A 24,984-nucleotide genomic window follows, 5' to 3' on the forward strand; every position below is an offset into this window, starting at 1 on the left:
TGCTGAGTGAGGGAGGTAGCATGTAAGTTTGGGAAGACTTCTGTTTTGCTGAGCATGATTAACAAATACAGCTGGAGGATTTACCCCCCGAAGTACTTGTAAGTCTGCAACAACCACTCTCTTTCCTGCATTGCAGATTCAAGCCAATACAACACCCTTCCAGCTAAGAGGTACTTTGCATCCCCTGGGAAGCATGCAGGAAATCTCGGGATTGAGTCCAGTATGTAGGCAAAGTACTTTGTCTGCAATTGTTGCGGGGGCTGTGGTGTGGTGAGCTGGTAGAGGGTACCATAGCCCTCTGATTCCTGTTGATGATGGCCTTTACTCATCTTCCCTGCCACACATGGAGCAGAGGCTCTTAGGAATGAGATTCCAATGCCAGCAACGCTCATTAATGCACACAAGATGGGACCACCCTGGCAACATCTGACTTGTTGATGCACTCATCAACGTATTCGTTAATGTTTGCCCCTCTTCCAGGAAGATGAGTGCTGTGGCAAGTCTGATTGTCATCAGGATGAAGTTTGCCTGATCGCAACAAACGTGATGGGCTGGTGGCTGTTTACAAGCTACGCGTGCAGAAGCAAATGGATCTGTGAGTGTTTGCTTTTCAGCTGCTGCTGGGAAACAGGCACCCTCCTGCCAGGTCACAGACCGGCTACGTTACAGACCTCTTAAAGCAGCTCCTTGGTGGCAGAGGTGGATGCGCAGCTTGTACTCAGAGAGCTGCCCAGTACACAGAAGTTGCTATGGCAGTGCTTTGCAAATATACGTCGCACAACGGAGTGGCGACGCGCGACCACACGGACTCTCGCTCTGTGTCACACACAGGGCTTGCTCCCACCCGCCAACTGTGGAGCAGAACAAACACCAGAATATAATATCTATCTATATATAGCTCTGCTTAGGTCTATTGTCAGATTGCATCTGACTGTGAAACTGGGCTTAAAACACCTGGGTTACAATTTACATACTATGTCAGCAACAGCATCTCTCCCCCTCCCCTTCCCTCTTTCCCCCCCACAGTGCAGAGTGAGCTGAGTTCAGAGCATCCTTTGCAGCAAAATGTGTCTTGCTGCATCTTTTTGTCTTCATGAAACTCCTTTAATCCTGCTACTTTAACACCTACTCCTTCCTCTGCTGCTGGTGCTTGCAAACAGGGAATGTGGCTGGGGAACACTGTCTCCTTGGAAACCTGCCCCAGGCCTAAAAAAGTCCTTTTGGGTGCCTGTGTGACACTGGAAAGCCAGAGCATTCATGGACTGAGCCCCTTCACAGCTGGGCTGCTTTCACCTGGAGTGAAATCAGCCTAGATTAGATCTGGAATCCCTTAGAGAACAGATAAATAAGCTGGGCTATTGCATCTGCATCATTTAAAGGGAAAAAAATAAAAATATTGGCCTGGAGAGCACCAGGCTGCTGTGAGGAACCTGAGAGCAGTGTGCTTCCCTCGGTGCAGGCCTCTTGAGGGAAGGCTGGGGGCGGGAGTTCTCCGACGGTGTGGGCTGCGAGCAGCACAAGGGCCCAGCTCTCCATTAGCCTGCAGATTTCCAAATAACTGTAAACAACACTTCCAGTCTGCTGCCAGAGCCTCAGGCTCTGTAAGAAACAACGCCATCTTATTTATTGCCTGAGGATATTATTATTTCCAGAATGAACTAGTTGTGGATCACAATACTGGGCAGAATTATAGTACAAAGTGTGCTTTAGTGCAAACTTACTTACTAATTCGTTGCAAATCTTTGGACAAAAATGGGTGCAAAGCCCCAACCTTTTCTTTATTTTTTGTAGAAAAATGCAGCAAATTGCTGCATCATCTTTACCTTGGGACTGGTCTGGACAGGGCTGGCTGTCGTGTGACAGCACAGTCCAGCTCCACCTCACTGCCAAGGCCCTGGGGAGCTCACGCAGAGCTAAGGAGCAGCTTAGCAGTGGCTGTACCAGCTGTGTCCCCTCCCTGGCTGTGCCAGCCATGGGGACGCTGTGTGGATCAGAAGCTCCTCACTATTACACCTGATAGGAGATGCAAAATGATGCCACTGAAGGCTCAACTCCGTACCTCTAATGTGAAATTTCTATGGACAACCCAAGGATTTAGTTTTAAGGAAGAAGCAGTTCATATACACACATACTGCTTTCAGCACACTTTCCCTTAAAGGACTGCTGCCTTCTTTTGCATCATCAAAAGATGGATATGAAAATGTTTTGTGCCAGGAATGGTAACGCAGTAGAGCACACAGTTCAATCACTATATACTGGTAAACACTATATTCCTCACTAAACTGATGCAATAGGTGATTAATAAGAATGAAGCTCAGAGCTTATAATTAGTTACTTCATGTAAGGCCTTTCAATAAATACGTAAGTGGAAATATTTATGTGTTTTAATACTAGTTCAAGTGTGAACTGATTTGGTCTTTGGTCTTACTGCTTTTGTGAGTTATACTCCAATAGCAGCTTTATTTTTTAAAAAGTATTTTTTAATTTAAAACTAAAATTTAATTTTAAATTGGTCTAGGCAAGTGCTACACTAAATATAGTGAGCATATACAGTATATAAAAGCAAGGCAGGAAAAGGATTATCAAAATAGATGAAGTAATTTTGTAAACAGTGTATATTGTATATCTATTTGGTGCAATTGTCATTCTTGTCCTGTCAGATCTGTGGGGAGACAGACATATACTTAAACACAATTTGCTCAAGTTAGTTGGTGAATTTACTCCTATTTAGAGCATTTCTGGGCTTTAATTCAGGACTTGAGGGGTTTATTTTCAATGAACACTGAAAGGTGCAAGTGCTTTGAACAGCTGTACCCTTGCATGATTTTTCTACAGTCACCTTGAACCAGCACTTGAAATAAGCCTTGCTATTAACTTGAACAGGAGCTCAGCCAGGCACCTGCAAAGAAAAAGGCATTCTCTGCTCCTGCCTGCTGCAAATTCCTCTTCAGTTTGGCTTGTCTAAGCTAAGCCTGTAGACCTGAGCCCCATCCTGGAATTACTTAGCCCAGTTCCATGTTACAATGGCACTTTTCCTGTTGGGCTTCTTCTTTGTTTATCTGCTTGGTTTTGGTGTCTGTCCAGGCAATGAAAGTGCTCAGCTGCAGGGAGCAGCTTCAGAGCTCCCTGGGTATGACGGTGAATGGAATGACAGGACTGCTGGATTCAAGGTCTAGGGCAGTAAGGAAACATTCGATGGCTGCTTCGTTTTTCCCCTGAGCTTGCAAGACCTCTCCAAGGCTGTTCCAGGCAGTGTGACTGGTGGTCTGGATCCGGATGGCATCTCTGAGGACTTTCTGGGCCAGTTCCCTCCGCCCAAGTCGGCTCAGCACCAGGCCCTGCCAACAAACAAGCGATGAGCAGTTAACAACAGTGCTGAAGAGAGCAAGAAATGGAGCACCCCAAGCTCCCACCAAGCTGCCCTATGAGTGCAAGCACAAGAGTCCTATGGGGAGGGCATCTCCACCTATTTCTGAAGAATAGAAGTGATCAGTTGTTAAGTTCTGTGATGCGCACTTTAAAACATAATTGTGAAAATATATTTTTTTAAAGCAGGTTCAGATTCAGCTCTGCATGTGCTCCTGCTGTGTGTTACTGGGAGAGCATTTACTGGTGCTATGCAGAAGAAAGGTTACAGGCCCTTTAAGCATCCCTCTCTTCTTGCCCAGAAAATATACACAGGTTTGACTACAGCCAGTCTCTGAATTCATTCCTGCACATCTGCAACACCCAGCTGAGGCTGAGGTGAAGTCTCTCATCTACTACATCCTGACCACACTGAGATCTTTCTTCTCAACACACAGGGAGCAGAGGGATGTGCTCTCCTCGCAGCCTTCTATGGGCAGGCTGTATGTAACAGCATGGGATGTAACAGCTCTGTCCTCCTGCACTTCAATGTGGATCCTAAAGCAGCGTGGGGGAGGAGAAGGATGGAGGAACCTTGTTTAAAAAGCTGTCCTTAGGGTAAGAAAAGACACAAGTGGGTGTAACCATCTGGAAGGAACGGGAGGGGGAGGATGAAAGAAGTGTTAGGAAGAACATGTTTTCCTATAGGGCTCTCATGGATGTGTCTGAACCCACAAAGCACCTAATGAGCCAGGCTCCCTGTTAATTACACAGTAGTCAACCACACCGAGCTCAGATGGTCACATTTGCTTTGCGGGCCACAATATATCTGTGGCATTTCTCTGCTTCCTCCTGAAGGTGCGCACACCAGGATGAACTTTCCACCAGCTTCATCCAGGTATGGCCTCTGGAAGAAGCAGCCAGCATTGCCACGTCACCTGCATGGCCTCTGCCCACATTCACCCATGAAAATGCCGGCAAGTGAGATGACTGCCTGACTTCATGCTTTTCCTGGGACAGCATAGTAGGTGGATGCATATATATAAGGAAAAGCATTACCTTAATCTTTAATCTGTCTAATTGCCTTTAGTGCATACGAAAAGATGTAAGAAACCTGAAATCTCTCACAACTAGAACCCAAGTAAAAATCTCATGAAAGAATGGTGATACTTTTAGAAATAGTGAAGGTTTTTCCTCTGTTTTGTTTGCTTTTACAAAAGTACCATTAAACACAGGGTGCATGAGCATCCTTAAGGCCAGTGATAGCACTAAGACCTACAGAAACATATTAATTCGCCTGAGAGAAATATTAAGAAATGGCCATTTAATCAAATATTGGCGGTGTTATGAAAAACTTCACTGCCTCCTTCTTGCCCATAACCTTGACCTGAATAATCAACTCAGTATCAAATCTGATCATTTAGAGATACAGTGGGGGCGTTTTTTCTTTAGGTTCCTCTCTATGTAGGAAAACGACAAGGCAACAGGGTCTAATCTTACAGTCCCCTTGAGAGCAGGCATAGGTGGCCCGGAGGTTCCCTGGTGGGAGAGGCTGGTTCCCCTGGAGGTGGCTGCCTGGAGATGACTGCAGGCACGTAATGGCAGACTGCAAGGAATTTGTGCAATTATAATTTGAGTCACTCGCCTGACAGGGATAATGAGGCATAGAAAGGGCAAGTAGTGTGGCCACAGCAAATCTGCTGCTGAGCCAAGAATAGACCGGAGCTATCTCAGCTCAAGTTTGTCCTCAACCACAAACCCACTCTTCCTAAAATCTCTTCCTGTTGTGCTGAGCGAGCAGAGCTGATTGTGCTCTCTGGTGGCGGGGGAGCCAGCGCTGTCCTCACCCTGACACTAAGCAGCATCCAGCCTCTCAGTGCTCTCAGAGGGCTGCTGGCCCTGGAGGCACAGGGGCCAGCGAGCCCGAGCAGCTGCTGCCTGTCATCCCTCTCCAACGAGGAGGAATTCCCTGCCCGGCTGACATCTCGCGCCTCTCAACAATGCCGCAGTGAAATCCACCTCGTCGTAAACTGCTCGTGCAGCACAGCTCCCTTGCGTGCCCCAGCACCCTTGCTGGTCAAGAACCTCAGCCTGGTGTGGCTTCCCTGCCGTGGCTCCCCAGTGTTTGCTGTGCCTGTGCTGGAGGCCCAGGAGGAGCACTGCGCTCTGCACGCCCAGCTGCTCTGCCCACCGGGGGAGGATGCCCACCAGGAAGCACAGCTCATGTAAAAATTTCCTCTTTGGTATTCAGTGCTTTCAAGCTTGCCAGTTTGGCTGAGAAAACATCTGTGAACCCTCAGAGAGAGCTATTCCAGGCTCCCCAAAGACAGAGGAAGGCCTCCTGCTGATGCTGAAATATACTGCACAGGTGAAAAACTGCTATGTTTTTGGAGGAAACATTTGCTAAAGGAGTTTGAGATTTTCACCTCCTCCTTGCTTGCATGCGGAACCGTTGGTGCCAAATGCTGCCCAGGCCCGTGGACCTTCCCAGGCATGCCACTGTCCTGCTTCCCCCTTCTGATGAGGAACAGCCCCATGCCCTCTTCCTGCACGCACGCCTGGAGTTCCACGCAGCGTGGGCGTGTGACCCCGGGCTCCAGGCCTCAGCCCAAGTGGAGGCTGGGGTCTGGCCAACCCAGGTCTGCCAACGCTCCCCAGCCCCAGCACAGACCTAGTCCTGTGCCCAGAGTGAGCTACGACAGATGGTGTCAGCCTTTTAGTGAGGCTTAACCGAAGCGGCACAAATATGCAGCTGATGTTTAAAGGACAGGTTGAACATCATTAATTCTGTGTGCAGGAGAGTTTCTGGTTTTGCATTTCCTCTCTCCCCTCCTCCCCACACTGCTCCTTGCAAACCACAAGCATTTTGAGAGCTGGAGGCTGAACAAACCTCAAAGCCTCAGGAAGATGCAGCACTGAGCACTTGAGTTTTTGTTTCTCTGAGGTATTTGCACTTGAGAGCTTCTCCTTGCTACTGAATTTCTCATTTCCCCATGGAGTCTGGCTTGCTATAAACAATGCCTGCATGTTGTTGCTATGTAGGTCCAGCTGGAATCTGCCTACAGTGCAAAAGAAAAAAATTGTATCTAAATTCAGAAAGCCACCCACTGACAGGCAATTTGCATTTTTATCTGGAAGGTTTTTTTTTTTTAATGATTTTTCTAATGAAAGTTCAGGTCCTGAGTTTCTATGGAAACTCATCTGCTTGGTGTGCATGCATAATTTCATAAAGTTAAATCTCAGGAAGAGGAGCAATTAGTATAAATACAAGCAGGAATGTGATTAAGGGTTTCATCCTCTTATTCCTGAAGATGGAGGGCGGGACTGGGTTTTGTTTTCTTTCCTCAGTTTCTATTTGTCTTTTTGCCAAAACAATGCAGAAACTGGTGTGCAAGGTAGCCTGACTCCTCTGCCACCTCCTGGCTAGCACTGGCACTTCTTGTTTTGCCCAGTGATTTTCCTCCCAAAGATGACAAGTACCTCTAAGTATGGCCCTCTCTGTCAGTGGTGTTGGTACTGAGTCAGACTCTAAGGAGCAATGAGGACAGGCTTATTTTTAAAACACCAACGTATTATAAATAGTAAAAAAATCCCAAACCAACTCAAAAGGTGAGAGGGAATCATTTTTCCTTCAAACTCCTGTGGGCAGCCCAGCCCCTTGTCAGCCACACACAGGCATTTCATGTCCTGCTTGCACCAACACAGCTGCACAGTGCTGGGGTGTGAATTCACTCACTCACTCACTCACTCACTCACTCACTCACTCACTCACTCACTCGAGAAGGTCTGAGGGTAACCTCCACAAATGAATTTGATTTCTCCTTTAGGCCTGAAGATGTACCTAGCTCTTGTAAACAGAGGCAGAGTGCTGAGGGCAGAGCACAAGCCAGACTGTAAAAGACAGTGCTGAGAGCTCTGGCAGAAGCTCAGCTGAGGTGAAGGGTTCGGCACAGCGAGACTGGGACAGTCTAGCAGGGGACGAAGGCTGAGAGGGGACAGCGAACCTGGTCTGCTGATTTAGTGTGCCTTATGCTGACAGCTGGACTCCTGAATTGATGGTTTTTAATTTCAGGGAACAGAGGGTGCCTATGGGAAGCTTTTTCAAAAGTATTTTTGACCTCGTCTGCATGCAAAACAAACAAAACCTAAACCACTTCTATGGTGACACTGGACTGGACTCCCTTGCCTTCAGTGATGTGATACTTAGTAACTGATACTTGAGGGAGGCTATTTTTGTTTTAGAATAGGAGAGCCATATTTCATTTTAAGTTAGATGAGAAAAAAATTGACTTATTTTCAATTTTCACTAATAAAGAAAACGAACATAAGTCAGTTGAAGTCCCACTTCTAGAAGACCATGAAATTTCTACCTGTGCCTTTATTTCCTTGGAGTTTGGCAAAATCTCTTCAAATGTTAGCTCTTAAAATTCTCAGAAAATAGTGCAGGAAAGACATTATGAAGATTACAAAATAAGCCTCACGTACAAGCTGGAGTTTATTTTTAGTAATGAAAATCAAAACTTCCTTTGCAAATGTTTAGTTCAAACACCTGATGAGCTGCAGGCCGTTGTCTCCTTCCAAATAGGTGGCACAGATCAGCTTGTTCTTTCCTTTGGGGCTTGTATTGGAAAGACATGTCCAGAAGAACACTTCATTTCATTCCTGGAAGGTTGCTTTTTGTTGTATTTGCAAGGTCACCTCATTTTTGGAGAATTTGTATAGGTGGACTAGACTCTATCCTTTACAAATGGATTTTAATAATCACATTAAATGCAAATTCTCACTGTCTCTTTGCATAAGACATTCCAAAGCGAGGTTGTCTCCGATGCTTGTCTCCATTTAGCACAGCATTTCTACCTATTATTGTCTGAATACCCCAAGAAGTTTCCAGAATTAATCAGACTTTGCTGCTGGGCTTCCTTAAGTGCATTATTTAATTAATTTCAAGGTAAATGCAGTATCCTTACTGTTTACTCCAATCTGTAATGTAGACATGTCCCTTGTGGTTAGTAGGAGGCAGCTGGCAAAAGCAGGGCATGCTGCAGAAAAGTGATCATTCAGAAGTGTGCTTATTCAGCAGAACCCTACAAAAAGCCTTTCAAGATGCATTTGGCATTTGGTGATAACAGTCTCATGTAACAGAAAAATCCGCACTGCTACAGGGCAACACACGCTTCTGTAATTATTTAGCAATCAGAGTAAGTTGTAAGCAAAATCTGTTGCATTAACCATGAAATATCAGTGTCCTTTTAGAAAATGGCAAAGATTAACCCTGGAAATCCTCGGTCTCCTGGAATAAAGAAAGACAGAAGTAGCCAATTGCTCTGTGATTCTTTCCCCCTGCATTCACGACCTTTACATCTCTGAAGAGCCAGGATTTTTTTAGTTGTGAGCAATGAAGTGAGTTTTTGTTGTGCTGTCACTTAGTCACACAGCGCCTGGCAGCGTGGGGGTGGCTGATCACCCATTTTGCTGATTCAGTCCAGGTTATGGTGAACCTGAGCTATACATTTGAGCTCTGCTTCTGAAAAGACACTGTAGGAGTACAGGGAGCAATCAGGGTCCTCTCACTGAACTGACTTAGAGACCACATCATAATTTGTTGCCCTATCAAAGGATGACTGGGATTCACTTCGGGGAGAAAGCTTGTCTTTCAGTGTTTCTGCTGCCTCCTTTGTTGAGAGCAGCTTTTCCTCCTCTTCCTTCCTCCCCTCCATCTCCTCTGCCCAAGCTGCTGCATCCCCTGTCAGTCAGTGACGCTGAAGTGCTGCATTTGATAAAGCAGAGGAGGGGAAGGAGAAGGGAGGAGAGGGAAGGCAGGCAGGGCCACTGCAAAATACACAATGTGGAAAGGAGAAATGAAGGAACAGCACTGGTGGGGGGGAACTGGCAAGCGCTGGGAAAAGCAAAAAACCTGAGATTGCATCATGATTTGTAGCACTTGTACACTGCCTGTGGGTTTTAACTTGGTAGGCTCAGCCTGGAGACTTCAGTTCCAGTACTGCAGGCACCAAAAGGCAGCCTGGCCTTTGCTGTTTAAACTTGACTGCAGCCTCTTTGTGTGCTACAGATGAGCGTGAGGGAAGGGAAGAAACGAGACTGCAAGGAAGTATCAGGAGAGACAGACTACCTGAGTGTGAAAACAGTGATGACTAAAGCCCACCAGAGACCTGGGCACGTGGACATGCTTTATCAATCACAGTGAGCTTGCAGGGAGAGAAGAAAAAGCAGAAGAAAGAAAATACCAAAAGTGGTGAAGTCCTGAAGAGAGGGACATCCCCTCCCTTAGCTTGCCAATGTGTTTTCCAAGGCGGTGAGGAATTGCAAAGGCAGCATCTTGCCCAGGCCCCCTGTGAGGCCAAGGCACCCCCTGCCCTGCAGAAGGGAAGCATTGTGCCCTGCTGCTGCACACTGCCCTCTGCCCAGGCTTGCTGTCTCTACTGAGTTCATCAAATGTTAGCAGGGATGTTTCTACTGTGTTTGAAGCTTAAATGTGATAAAACATTTATTGACATAAAAAGCAAACCCTAAGGCAGCATTTCAAACCAGGAAGCTCTGATCTCTTCACAGGGAGGCTCAGACAAGCCTAGGGAGAATGAAGAGTTTTTCTGCCTTGTTGGATTGTCGTCACTTAAGCTTCATGCAAAGCAGAATCGTCTGCTGCATGCTGAATATTCTCTAGACAGTTCTTCCTTTGCTGAGACCTACATGGAGATGAAGCAGAAAGTAAGGAAACCTAACAGGATGCCTCAACCACGTGTCTGAGAGTAACTAAATCCAGTATTTGTTTCACAGTCTCTTTTCCTATGGAAGGAAAGATTTCTCCCAGCCCTGATCTTAGCAGTTGTCACAGTAATGTTGCAATAGAGAACACAGAAGATTCAACGACGACTCAGGCTCATGGGGTTGTCTGTAAAAATATGCACCAAAAGAAGGTCCCAAACTAATCATAAATAACAATTTAGAACACATAATTCATAACATAAGGTCCCAATTCTGCACTGTACCGGCTTCCCTGGCAGAAAGCCTCATTGAAATTAGAGAGATTCAGCCAAATATATCCAAGTATTTCAAAATCTGTGCAGAATGGAAACTGATAACCATCAGCAAAGAGAGAAAAGGCATGTGACACACATGCAGGGTGTTGAAGAGCGGCAGGTAACCTGCTGGCTAAAACACTCGACTAGAAAGCAGTAGCTGTGCTCCATCAGCTGCTAATACATTTCACATTGAATAATTTGTCATTACTCAGGAACAATTCCGACAGCAGGGACAGCCAAGGGACAAGTTTTGGGAAGCAGAAGTCCTGGGTTTAAGTGTCTCAGGCTAAGGAGGCTTGAGAACTTGCCTCTCCTGTGCCCAGGGAGTACATGCTAACTTCTAGCAAATGCTTTTAAGAGGGTAAGGCAGCTGTTAAGTGCCCATATTGCCCCAGGGGGGTAAAAACTCTGCCTTTATTTTGATAGTAAGCAGGTGCCTATGTTTTGTTGCACCTAACAAGATGTTGTTGCAGATAGCTGGAGAATGTCTAGGCTTAAGAATTGGACACCCAATTGATCTGAGTGTTCACAGCATGCTGTGGCTGAGGAATAGGGAACTTCTCCTTTCCTAGGTATCCCTCCAGTGCCAGTGCTGGATCTTTCCCCAGTTTTTAATGCACTGCTTTGCAACAAAGGAGGGGCTGATGTGCAGATTTCCCATGCATGTTATCTTCCCCTCTGCATACAGAGTACATCTTGTCTGAATGCGTGAGTCATGAACAGGTTCTCACAGGGAACAGCTTCAGCTCTGCCAAGGGTCTCTGAGCCTCAGTCCCACAGAACTTATGGCCAGAGCAAGTGTTGCATTTGGTATGGCACTGAGGAGGGGCACAGTGCAGCGAAGACACGCTGACAGAAGCACACAGCATGCCAATGTAGATTACAGCAGATGTCTCCTGAAAGGAGAGCCGAGGTATTTAAAATATCTTAATTTGCTTAGTTTTCCACTACTGGCAGTCTCTGGGAAAGCATGTGATTAATGATATCCTGCACACAACTACAGCCGGAGCGTCGTGTGCAGTATCGCAGCTGAGCGCTAAGCTTAGCTGAACTGCTGGGAATCACAGTGAGCTAGGCAGGAACACACTGCTAGGGTCCAGCCAGTGCCTCCAGATTCTGCTCCAGTGCCTCTGATCCCCCAAGGAGTATGTGTCCTTATCGTCTCTCAACACGATCTCTCCTAAATCGCAAACCTCCATGTACAAAGAGATTTTGCTGAATTACAGTTTGCATTTTCTGTTACATGCTCAAAAGAGAATTAACGAAGACACTCCTTGAGAAAGTAAAGACTTGATAAATACTGCACATAACATTAGTGTAAATGGAAGCTCCAGCAACACTGGAGAGCCGTGATGTTTTCATGTTTCCCACTTGTTTGGCAAGAAGGGACTTCTGCTTCCTTCTCTTGACTGTGGCCAGCTTGGTGCGTATCAGGACAGCTTGCTGAAAACCTGGAAGTCTTGCTAATTCCCACGCCCCTGTTTGTGCAGCTGTGTCTTACGTACCAGGAGGCAGCACACTGCTATTGTGCTGCACACTATTTTATTTACTGTATTACTACAGCCTATGACTCGGTCCGGTCCTGTGACAACAAGCAGCCTAAATAGCACAGAATTTAAACTAATTATAAACGGTTTCCTTGTTTATGAAAAATAGTTTTTGAAGGTTCACGTATAAGTGGGATAGTCATTCCACCCCTTCTCCCTTCCGACAGTTCCCTGAGCACTCTCTGAAACACCATTTATGAGTTCAGCTGCAGACCAACCTGACTACTACAATTTCTGGGCTTTCATTTGATCTTGGCACAAAGCACAACAGGAGGACAATACTGCTTACCAAAACTGCCGTGGTACCTCGAGGCCTGTGTACAGGAAACCATAACTAAAGCTAGTAATTACCTGGAAGATCAGGTTGGAGCTCAGTTGAGAAGCATCTGCTGCAGGTTAAGATCAGGCCGAGGATAATGTCTTTAGACCTGCATGCAAGTTTTATTCTCCAGAGATGACTGAACCACCCCAGGATCTCAATGGGTTTAAGAAATGTATTGGGTTCTTCTCTCTGAAGGTGTTACACGCACTTTGGAGAATAGATCAGAAGAGAGCTGGGGAGTTCTGTCTTGCAGGATTTTACTGTGGTTTCTAAAGTTATATAAACAGAGCCTGAATGTGATAATGAGCACCTTAGGGACATGGAGAATAACTTCCCATAACAGAGAAAAGCAAGTGATTGGCACAGATAAACAGGAGCTACAGATTCCCTGGAAACGGGGATAATCCATCTCTGAGAAGCGGAGCACCAGCCCTCCCGCTAATGGACTGAAATCTCTGCGCTGTGCACTGGATCAGATTTGCTCCTTCCAGCGACCCCAAATGCCCCAGCAGCGCTGCCTTTCGCTGGTACGGAACTGCGCAGTTCCCCCCGGAGAGGAAATGGCCACACAGGGTGTCTAAGGAATGGCTTCGGTGTCAGGGAATCACTTATCACCTCGTTTGCGACGGCTTCGCCGTCTCCCTGGATGGAGGAAGGAAGCCTGGTAACTGCAGAGGAAGAGAACGGGCAACAAAGCAGCAAAAGCTCTGTCAGCTCCCGAGCGCTGCCCAGGAGCCCTGATCCCGCTGCACGGCCCGGGATTTGCTCTCGGGGATGGCTGCGCTGCAGACGCTGCCAGCTAACGAATGGATTTGCTGGGAGGGCGGCAGTGGGGGAGGGCGGTTTCTGCAGCAAACAGAAATGAGAAGAACAAAGCGTTTGCAATTCCTTGGACAGCGAGTGAGCTGACACACAAACTTATTAACGTGAACATGCAAAATGCTTATTTCTCCTCCGGGAGCCAGTGACTAGAGGCAAAGCCAAGTTCTCTCCCTCAAGCTCAGCGGCTTCAACACAAAAATTTGAGTTAAGAGGCTGCTCTAAGGATTGCTTTTCCCCAAGGAGAGCTTAGAGCAGTTATTTTGGGATATCTGAAGCACAGGAACATTCCTGGGATTCTGCAATAAACTTCAGAGTTGGGAAAACAGAATTTGCTAACCAGCCATTGGCTTGGAAGGAGACTACCAATCATCTCCAAAAGCCAAATGTTGCTCAACTGTTGTCCTTCTTGGAGATGCAAAAGGCATGTGCTGGACAGGCATCATATCCATCAGACGAGCTTCTCTTCGGGTCAAATTAGAATTAGTTTTGGCGGCTCTCTGCAGCCCAGCCCATAACCCAGCTGTGTGACTTTGCAGGGTCCTGGTGTCAGTGCTGGTGTCAGTGACAGGCAGAAGGCAGCTGTCCTGATTTCCCTCTGCATGACTGGGGATGCTTCCTGCCACCACAGCCTTACATAGAACGAGCTGCAATCACCTGCTGGGGAATTCCAGTGGAGAGCACCATCCCACAGGAGACTGTGCTGATGGTCCACCAGCGAGTGCTGCACTGCTGATGTGCCATTTTTGGAAGGAGGTGTAACCAGCTATGTCACCCCGCAGAGCAGGCTGAAAATAGGATTGCACTCACTGTGCCATGTGGCTCAGTGGTATGTCAGGACATGTATTTTTAGGAAATTCCTCCTTTGGGCAGAAAGGGTGAAGAGCTTGGCCTGGTTTGCAGGCTGCTGGCTTTGCCCAGATCTTTCATTCTAGAGTGTGGGAGCATGTCACTCACAAGTTGGTCTGTGAAGGCTCCTAGAGCCGGGATACAGTGCTAGTCCTGGTTACCTGCTGATTAGGGCGGCTGTGAAAGGGTAAAAGAAAGGGTCTGGGGCTGTGCTTTTCTTTGTTTCAATGCATGCATGCTTTCTGTCCCTTTGCTGGTGCTTTCAGAGAGGGAACTGACCTCCAACAGAGCAGGGACAAAGAAAAAGGTAAGGAAGATCAATGTCTTGGCAAGACTATGGTCCCTGAGGAGGAACAATAAAAATGTACCTTTCAGAATCAATGTGTGAGGGGAATAAGGAGCTCAGAGAAGATATCTCATGCAGAGAAGAGAGAGAGAGAGAGAGAGAGAGAGAGAGAGAGAGAAGCAGATGGTAAGTAGGGAGTTTGCCTCTGGTAAGGTACTTTCTGGGTGTAGCATAATGAAAAAATGCAGTACACTTCCAGGCCAGCCAGTTACTGATGCTGTGAAAAGGACAAGGCAAGGCAGGGCTGGACTCAGAATCAGTGTCTGAAAGACACTTGCTGGCTTCTTCTTTTACCCAGAACATCATTCCTATCAGGCAGCATGTGTTCAGATCCAGCATCTGGGTTGTGATTTTTTGGCAGCTGCACAAAATCTCTGCTATTAAATCCCACCTGCCAGTCTCATGTCTGCTCCCAGAGACCTTTGCCTGTTAGCAAATGTTTCAAAATCACACTGCCAGGCACAGCACATCATTCTACAATCCTACCTCAGGCAAAAACCCTCATGCAAGGTCTCCTTTTAACTTCAGTGGGCTGCAGAAGGGAAAGGCTAGAGGACAGGCCTCTAGATAACAGGCAGAAATATTCATTTAGGTCACGGCTTGCTCTGAATTCCTTTCAGCACTAATGTGAAACAGCTATTTTCCCCCTGAATAATCTGAATAATACCATTTTGTCTGTGACATTCTAAGAAGCTTTCTTTTGAGACACGTTCCGTGCTACAGCTGCGCAGAGAGAATTTGTGAACTTTGTTCACTGGAATCTGTTCATGTGAAGTTGTTCTTCCCCTCTTTAAAATTCTTCCCTTCCCTTCTCTTGCTTCTTAGTCCCACATGAGCAATACTGTCAGTATGATGTGTGCACACACTATGTTGCTCCACTGTTCAAACAGTTCCTTCATAAACAAAATGCAGAAATACAGCTTGCTCATCTATCTTGGGTAAGAGATCTACCCACAGAAATAACTGCAGTTTTTAATTCTGCACAGGGAGAAAGGGCCTAAACGTCCACATAAATCATCTGCTGTTATATTTCACAATCTGATTTTCCCTGGCATGAGCCTAGGCAATAAGGCTGTGCTTCTGGTGCAAAGACAACATCTCCTGGAGATGAAATAAGCTACTTGATTATGGTATCTCTAAAATTGCACACAAAAGAGACAATCAGTGCTTTTTGATGTGGACATCTGTCAGTAGAGAAACAACTGCTAATTGTCATGTAATAAGCACACCAGACACTTCCATAGCAGTCATCTTTTTGGAAGTCAAGCATGAAAAAAATGTTACTCATCCAAGCACCAAGCATATTTCGTCTGAATCTGGCTGCATTTCTGCAACTGTTTAAAACTCCAAAGGGATACAATGCTTTTTTTATAGACAGATACTTGAGATCAAAATACTTAGCCAAAATAAAGCAATCAGTAATGGTTTTTGTTGGCATGTGGTTAAATTATCTAGCTTTATATTCTAATATTTGCATTTTAGTTTTAGAAGCAATGTAGGTGTAGTGAGAAGAGGTGCTGGTATCTCACATAAATACAAGCACGTGGGATTTGTAGAGAATTGGTTCAGCAGCAGAATTATTCAGCTGCACTTCATTCAGAGGAGTCCTTGCTCCCACAGAAGCACTGTAGGAGCTGTCAGTTTGGCAGCTCCATGGCTCTACATGAGCTCTGAGCAATGTTAAAGCAGTACAATGCTGTCTAAAAGCCATGTGCGGGGAGGAATAGCTAATTCTCTTTGTATGAAAGGATTGACTCCAGACAGCCTGCCAACTATAGAATCCATACACGTCATTTCCTAAAGCATCTGCACGCCTCCCTTGCAGGCATGGGCTTATCAGCCCATCACTTAATTGAAGAGAATGGAAAAAATAGTTGAAACCTCTCCAGGAACAACAGGTAAGGGGATGTCTTCTAATGACTGAACTAGGTTTGAACCCACCAAGAACTTCTTTGGAGTATCTCTTGTTTAGATCGAACCCAACCTGCCTGCACTACAGACTGGCTGTTTTGGTGGTTACGTAGTTTGGCAGTAGTCTAATGATGGATACTGTATTTGGAACAAGTTTTCTTGAGAGCTGCCAGAGAACTGCTTGACCATCAGTTAAGTGGGTAATACCAATCTCTCATGATTTTCAGCAAACCAGTAAAAAAACTCAACTGCCTAAACACAACTGCAATCACATAGAACCATACACATAAGATATATTTTAGCACTGCCCAGAGTCCTAAGCAAGAAAAACAAAATAACAAACACCATGAAATCTTTTTTACTAGTACAGAATGAACAGAACGTTTACAGAGCAATAAAACCTCCAGCACAGTATCCATTCCCTAGTCTAGCAAAGCCATTTCATTTTAATGAGCTTGGTTTGCCTTTGTCCCAGGAGGAATAGCCACGGGTATATTAAATGAACCAGCCTGCATTTTTGAGGTACCCAGGGAGGCAGCAACATGGAAAATACCCATGGTGTCTGGGGAGCACAGGAGACAGAAAATGAAGAAAGGGGCATCTTCAGTTGCTGCTGTGTCAAAGGCTCAACAAAACACAGACTCCAGCAGCAGCAGCCCCTGATGGGGATGATGTACTTGTAAAACATTTACATTTTCAGCAGGATGTTTCTAATTAAATTCAATTGGTTTGCACACCTGCTGGGAGTGACTGCTCTGCACCTCATCTCCCGCTTCTACTTGAGCACAGAGGATGCAACTGCTGGGGCTACCACACAGCACTGTGTTCCTTTTGTGCAGACAGTAATTGAGAAAATGGATGGCAACAGCCTGTTTTGTGTTTGCTACCGTTCTAGGAAGTGCTTTATTTTTTTTTTCCCTCCACAGCATCAGAGGTTTTACAGCCCATTTGCAAGACTGGGTGACTGACAGGGCTTTGTGCAGTTTCCTGCCTGCAGGATATGAGGATTGATGCTGGTATTAAACCCCTCAGGTCCATGGAAGGTACCTGTACAGATCCTGACTACAATCAGATCACAAGGCAAAGGATGGTTCTGAAGCACACCATGATCAGTAGTGCAAGACAGAACAACCAGCTGTCACTAAACTCTTCTTAACCTGTTTTATGAGCACAGCCTGACTCAAACATTTTAAGAAAGGGTTTTATTGATGCTGTGTTATATTGTCTGAGGCATTTATGGTTTTGCTTAGAAAGGTCTGAGATGATCAAACCTTCAGAGAAAGCTGCTAAAACTGTGTGGACAGTCAGCAGGACTTCTGGCTTATCACTGCTGTCCTAGGCTCCCTTTCTGCACGTTTAGGGAGCCAGCAGTTGTCAGTGAGATGTAAGTCATACCTCAAAAGAATACTTGAATGTAATGGCCTCGTTGTATTGCGGCATTGCCCTGCTGTGAAATGAGAAAAATGCATTTGCTGTGCTGAGGCAGCAGGTCAGCATCCCAAATGTTCTGCCCTCCAACAAGCTCACTGGGTCAGAATAATTCTGTTTTGGATTGTACAGGACAGTCTCCTGGGTAACACGCTTCACAGCAATGCTTGGGGGAAACACGCCCTTGAATGCAAGGCAGTCAATGAGATTTATAATTACTGTGTTTTATAACCTCGCTCATTCAGGCAGGGAAGGATACTGCTGAAGAGAGCTCAAACAAGAGAAATCATCAATCTGCAGCTACGTAAATAACTGTTGTTAATGTGATTTGAATCCCAGATGGCAGAAGGACTTCTTTTGTCCACTGTGCTGTCCAGAGTCACAAAAAAAAATGCACACATGAGTTTTTAACTCAGGTGGCTGTAGGATGTGGAACTCTGACTTCAGCTATCCTCTCCCAGAGAAGGGGATGTAAAATCCACTGTGTATCACTGAAATCTTCTGACTGCATTAAGCAAGGTCTTGGCTCAAGGCCAGGTCCCAGCTGTCCCTGCAGTGATAATGACCACCCTCCCCCAGGGTGCTGGGCACAGGCAGAATCCAGCTGCATTTTCACACATGCACACATGTAAATTGTCTGAACATGGTGGTGTTATTGCTTCTGGGATGGCAGACTGAACCTATAGATGTCTCATCAGCAGCAAGCCCCATGCAGAATGCATTTTATTTTTGGAAAAGCCTGGAGGTAGAAAAAATAAAACCTCCTGGTACAGTTTATCTGATGCTTTGTTTTTGAGTGTCCTTGATGCATAACAGCATGCTATCATCTCTAAAGATTAAAAACAATCCCTTCTTATTGCTCTGCTGGGTATTTTCAAAGAAATTCATGCACAGATGAAAACAAATAAAAACAATGCCCAGTGGCTCTGAAGAGATCCTGGGCCTCCAGTTTCAAGTAGTCTGGAGACAATTTTAAATGTACACAGACCTACTAAATCCTTAACTACAGCTCCTGGGAGGACATGCAGGCAAAACTTCAGTAGCTTTAACAGGGTGAGGCTGTTTGAAGATTTTCAACATCATCTCCATTTTGTGGTTTTTAGGGTATAGCTTAACTAAGATCCAGAGTTTATCACATGCAACACTGGATTTTCATTATTTCTTAAACTGGAGCTTCAAGTTAAATAACACCATCTTTGTTCAGTCTTGGTTTAAACAAAAACTCAGAGTAACCAGGTTGGTTTTCGTGATGTTAAAGTCTGGAGTTTTTGATGGACTATGGCAAGGGTGGAGAAAGTCACCCTCTTAACATCAATGCAGGACTGGGGCCCAAAATGACTGAATTAAATGCAGTGTAAACTGAGAGGGCCTCAGGCACTGATGAAGGAACAGTTCAGCTCGCTTCAGTTAACATGTCTTTTGCTTTTACCCACTTGGCTTCATTGTTCTGAGGATCTGGCCCAGTACAAGAATGAAATCCCACCCCCAGCTCCTGTTCTCTTTCCAGCTTTTGCTGCTGGCTATCTCTGATGGACAGTGGCAGGAATTTCTTAGGGAGGAATCTATGTGGCTCTGTTGAACTTAGGAAAGTCTGAAAATAGGCTTTTTTCTTTACTCCTGCTTCTGTACTGGCCATGCTCAGAGTGGAAAGCACTTTGCCAAGGTATACTTGAGGGTTTGGTTTTCAATGGCTGGGCAAAATCATTCACAAGATCACTGTGAAGCAAAACAACTCCAGATGGAACTGGTGTAAGATGCTTGGGCCAAACACTTGATGTTGAATACATGAATATTGATTTAGGGGTGTTTGTGGTGTGGAGGATAACAGAGATAATGCTGAACATAAAACCATGCTCTCTTGATGATAAACAGCCTCACAATGCAGTGTATCACAATACACTGAAAGGAGGACACAGCAAGTCATGTTCAGATTATACCTACTGCAGACATTCATTGCATTTTTAGAAAATCCTTCATTTATTTCTAAATTAACCTTATACCTGCTATGCACTGCCTACCTTCTTTACTGCAGTTGAAACTCCTTTGCTTTTAAGTCTGTATGCTGCCTGGGTGTTGAAGCCCCCCTCATGTTTTTGGACAGTAATATAAAAAATCCCCCCATGGCCCTCCCTCACCCTCTTTAAGGCATTAGACTGGTTGCTTAGCTGTGTTTGTTAACCTTGGCCATCCCTTATGCTTTGCTGTGAGGCCAGTGGTGCTGACCACACTGCTGTTAGCTGGCTGCTTGTGGTGTAAAAGCACTACCAGCAGCATTGTAGATGTACAGCACTGCAGAAAAGAAGCCTTTACCTCTTCTACTTTGGATGGGGATTACTGGAAGCACAGTGGCTTTGGTTTGGGAGAGTTAGTTTTAGCTTGTCCCTGGTTTACCTTTTGGAAGTTTTCCCAGCATACTGGGAGAGTTGTGGAAGCATCAGATTCTTGTGTTGCACGCAGCGAGGGACAGCAATGGTCAAGCAAGGTTATTTAGGCTTGTCAAAGCTCTATGCAGCAGTCCTAGTCACCTGGGGAAGGGGGTGGCATCCACAGCCACAGCTATTTCTCTAACTTCTGTCCTTAAGAAAAACATCCCAAGTCTAGGTAAGTGTTAAAGGCACGCTATAGACTTTTACTCCTTGCCCCAAGCACTGGGATATTTTAGCACAGGTACCTAAAAGTCATCATAATTCCTTTTAATTTGAAAGGTTTCACCTTTCACCATCTATGGTATCTGAGCAAAGGAAGTCTCTCTTAAAGGGAGCTCTCTTCTAATAAGAGATGGGGAGAAGCAGTCCTGGTTCTTCTCAAACTGTGACAGACTCAATGACCACTGAGATGGAAAAAGTTTGCAAATTGTCTAGTTCAAAGTATGCAAAAATAGCAGGGCTGCAATTCCAATGAGGCTGCTCTTCTGTCCCTGCTTGATGACAGCTTGTGAGAGTGAAAATGAGTAGTGCAAGACTATGGAGACTTAATCGATTGTAGAAATTTATTTGTATAAATTTGACTTGAAAGGATTTGTGCTACATGTATATATCATGACTAGTCATTGCTGTCTGCACTGACACTACATTATGTGAGCATTCTTATTCCAGAGACTAGCTGCATTGATAAAATCACTTAGTGCAGCTGACCAAGCTAAAAATAAATACATAAAAAATAGGCTGTCTTTTGGCTCAAGGATCTCACATATACACCATTTTTACTTTGTGATGCTGCTATTTTCAATGCTTCTATTTTATATTTTCTGGCTTGGGAAAGCTCATTTCAAACAATGGGTTACTTGCAAACCACTTCCTTTGATTGTTCTTCCTTCCCTATTCAAAGTAAAAGATACGTTAAAATAATACATGTTTCAAGTTAGTCTGACTTGCTGTGTCAGCCAGCAAATGATATATAATATAGAATTTTTCAGAGAACACAAAACCTATGAGCTAAGAAAGTTTTCTAATCACTGGTGTCTATGGTGAGGTTAAAAAAATAATTTCAAGTTGAAGAAATGGGAAATTAACACCTATCTCAAATACTTCACAATCATTTATCATTAGTGGAAAGCAGTCCTGAGCTTTCAAGGTTGCTTGGTAAACATATTTGTTGTATTCCAGGAACAGCAAGGAATGCTAAGGTGAGAGTTTCTGCTCCTGAAGCCCAGAATTCTCCAGGGCTTGTGCATTTCAGTGGTCTCTCTCTATGTTTATTTACTTTTCTTGCTCTCAAGGCAAGACAGTTTTCAGGCAAACAAGATACCAAATGGTCCATGAACCTAGTGCAGACAATACTGCAGGCAATTTTGCTCTTAATGTGCATGAAATATGTGTGGAATCTCTTACTCTCACTGGAGTCACAAGGAGAACTGGTATCTGCTTGTACTGCAGAAGCCTGTCCTGAACTATCCTCACGTAAATAATCTCAGTTCAAAAAAAGATTTAAAAGCTGTGGGGTCTGGTTGTGTTAGCAAATCTATAAGCTCTCCTACAATATCAAGCTTTGAGCCTCACAATGCAGTGAGGGATTATACAGGACTTTAGAAATGCTTGACTGTGGCATTTGTTTCATGTGACCTAGCTTCATTTGTCTGTATTAGTCACTCCTGTGCTCTGCTGAGCTGCAAGTGACAGCCTCAAAGACAAAACACCTCTGCTGGCCAATCTGCCACAAAAATTACTATAGAAAGTAATTATATGAAGTACGGTGACATCTTCAGAAGATCTATATATTTTGCTAGATGCAAGGAATTAATACTGCTCTCAATGCCATTAGAAGTGCCAAACCTGCTCACCATTAGCTGCTTTGGGAAACACTGGCCAGGGGAGTATTTACATAAGGATGAAGCTAATCTTTCTCCAGGTTTAAAAAAACTGCCACGATCTCAGAGCAGCTTGAGAATTTATTTTAGATGCAATTCACAGTTTGTCCTTCAGTACCAATTTGGTTTAGCCAGGTTGGTATGTTATGCCTAATGTGCTGAACCAGTGCTGTATTTCACTTTGCAAGGCAAGAGAGGCTGTGGGGGGGACCCGTACATTAGGGAGAGGTTTGACTGCCTAGAGTTGAATGATGGTGATGATAGGGTTGAGTGTTTAGGGTGAGAGTCAGGAGGAAGGCCAGCATGGCAGATATCCTGGTGGGAGTCTGCTATGGAGCACCCAATCAGGATGAAGAGGCAGACAGAATACTCTATAAGCAACTGGAAGATTAGTGTCACAATCACTACGTCATTCTTGTGGGGGACTTCAACTTACCAGATGTCCACTGGAAATACAACACAGCAGACAGGAAGCAGTCTAGGAGTTCCTGCAGTAAGATTCCTGGGATTATTCAGGCTGGAGAAATGGAGGCTCAGATAAGACATTATTACTCTCAACAACTACCTGAAAGAAGGATGTAGCCAGGTGTCTCTTCTCCTGAGTAATGAGTGATAGGACAAGAGAGGTGGCATCAAGTTGGGCCAGGGCAGGTTTGGGTCAGATATTAGGAAGAAATTCTTCAACAAAAGGATTAGCAAGCATTGGAAGAGGCTGCCCAGAGAAGCACTGGAATCACCATCACTGGATATATTTAAAAGATGTGTGCATGTAGCACTCAGGGACAGGGTTTAGGGGTGGACTTGGCAATGCTGGGGTAACAGTTGGACACAGAGATAACAGAAGTCTTCCAACCTAAATGATTTCATGGTTCAGCTGTATTCTGCCTCTTTAGTGCTGGTTCATGTCATGTTCAATGCAGGTGTTAAAGTCTGCAAGACACAGACAGACTTGGCAGGTTGTGCAGAAGGACAGGAACCTGCTGCTTGTAACACAAAGAGAGACAGACCACAAGAACAAGTTTACCACTGAACAGCAACAGCACGTGCTGTGCTAAGATATGGAACAGCAGCTTCTCCTGACCCTCGGGGGTAACAGGCCCAGACACATGAGAGCCAAAGCAAGGATGGCAGTCTCCCAGTGTCTCTCAGTATTTGGGTTACATAGTGAGGTTTTGGTAGTGTAGGGGCTCAAGGGGTGGCTATGGTCAACTCACCACACTCCATTTCAGGTACCCAGCACTGTCCTCACTCAGCCTCCAACTCCACTCACTTCAAGATCACTAACTGCTTACAAACAAAGCTTCAGTCTTTCAACAAATGAGACTCCTCCCTCCTGCCCTCAACTGGCTAGTTCTGCAAGGAAAGTCTTCTTTGGAATCTGGCTCATACTTTCTTTCTTTGCACTATCCAGGGGCACAGCCCACTTCCCAAACAGCCTTGGGGTCCTGTCCCCTTTTCAAAGCACCAGACCCCAGACACTCAAGTGTTTTCAGGTGATGCAGGAGATGCTCCCTCCATTTACAGCTTCATAACCAAATCTGAGCCTGCTAATACCAGCTGATATGTTTAATGTAGCTGTGATGCACACAAATACATGTGTGTACACAGACACACACACAATGACACCACATAAGTTATGGCCCTGCTGTAGGCCACAGAGGATGACAGAACCATTCCAGCATTGCACCTGTTTATGAACAAACAACAAAAGCATAAAATCACATCACGGAGCCTCCCACCAAAGGTGTCTTTGTCCAACAGCTTTACAATAACTGGTGAATTCCCAAAAGGCCTAACTTGTAAAAAAAAAGCCAAACCTAAGCACTGTGTGGCTTCTGGTAGGAAGTGCACTGTGAGTTACTGAGAAATTCAGTCGTGATACCAAAATCTCAGCATAACTCAGAGATGGCAGCTCTATATCTTATTTAAGCATTGAACAAACTTAATTTTCTACTTATTCTGAGTGTAAAGGTTTTACTTGCTGTAAGTGGTCATTATGTGTGATTCGTCTCTGGCCCTTAAAAACACAGGTCTTGCTTGTCATTTCCATGCCCCAGTCTCCCTGCAGCTTCAGGAGGAACTGCATTTGCTGAACAGTGATGTTTTGCACACAGGATGTCATAACCTCATGCAATTGTACAGGCTGGACACCACCTGGGGAGAAGTAGCTCTGCTAAAAAGGACTTGGGGATGCTGGCAGACAAGTGAGCATGAGCCAGCACAGCACCCATGCAGTGCCCAAGGCTAATGGCTTACTGTTGCTGAATTAGGTAATGCACCACAGCAGACTGAAAGTAAGCCTTTCTTTCTATTTGGCTCACATCTGGAGTGCTCTCACTAATTTTGGGTTCCCCAGTGATGAAAAGATGATGACAAACTGGAGAAGGATGGGTGAAGGGCAACTGAGATGGCTGGAGAGCCATGACATTATGAAGAATTTGGGAGAGGAACATTTATTCAGCCTTTTCTCTCCAGGCTAAGGAGAGATTCAAATGCCACCTTCAGCAATCTAATGGGTGACTGAAAGCAATACAGGATCACACTTTTCTGAGAGGTGCTCAGTTGCAACAGATTAAGGTTATGGGAAGGAAAATTCTGGTTGAGCAGCTATTAAGAAAAAATTCTTCTCAAGGAATATGCAGCACCAGAACTTGTGCCCAGACCAGTGGTGGAGTAGCCATCCTTGAAAATACTCAAGGCTCAGCCAGACGCAGCCCTGAGCTACCTATATCAAATACAGATATTTGAAGCTGACCCCACTGTGAGCAGGAGGTGGGACCAGATGACCTCCATAGCAAAGGTCCTTTCTCACCTGAATTCTTCTGTGATTCTAACGTGCCTCATGACATGTGTGCTAAGATATTAAGAGCACTTAATATATCATCACTGGTGTCCGGTATCAGCAACACTTTCATCAGCTGGAACACTGCCGAGCTGACTCAAATACTGTACATCTTGTCTAAATGCAATTAAAAAAGGCACATGGCAGTTTCTGTGTATCTCAATTAGCCTTGTACCATGCACACTGACATTCAAAATCAGCTGAGTTGGGGGTCTGTTCCCCACTCAGT

At 45.1% G+C, this 24,984-nt stretch overlaps 1 protein-coding gene across 5 annotated transcripts in view; it reads right to left on the reverse strand.

Moving 5' to 3' along the window:
* Positions 1-1,579: 1,579 nt before the first annotated feature.
* TTC7A (tetratricopeptide repeat domain 7A) overlaps positions 1,580-24,984 on the reverse strand; it is a 168,553-nt gene continuing 145,148 nt past the window's right edge. For all 5 annotated transcript variants that reach the window (XM_038133631.1, XM_038133633.1, XM_038133634.1 and 2 more), the window contains one exon: positions 1,580-3,338. In XM_038133631.1, coding sequence (XP_037989559.1) covers positions 3,117-3,338 — 222 coding nt within the window. In that variant the 3' untranslated portion in view covers positions 1,580-3,116. The remainder of the gene's footprint in view (positions 3,339-24,984) is intronic.

The sequence above is a fragment of the Motacilla alba genome, chromosome 3 (genome assembly GCF_015832195.1).
Source record: "Motacilla alba alba isolate MOTALB_02 chromosome 3, Motacilla_alba_V1.0_pri, whole genome shotgun sequence".
Taxonomy (NCBI): Eukaryota; Metazoa; Chordata; class Aves; order Passeriformes; family Motacillidae; genus Motacilla; species Motacilla alba.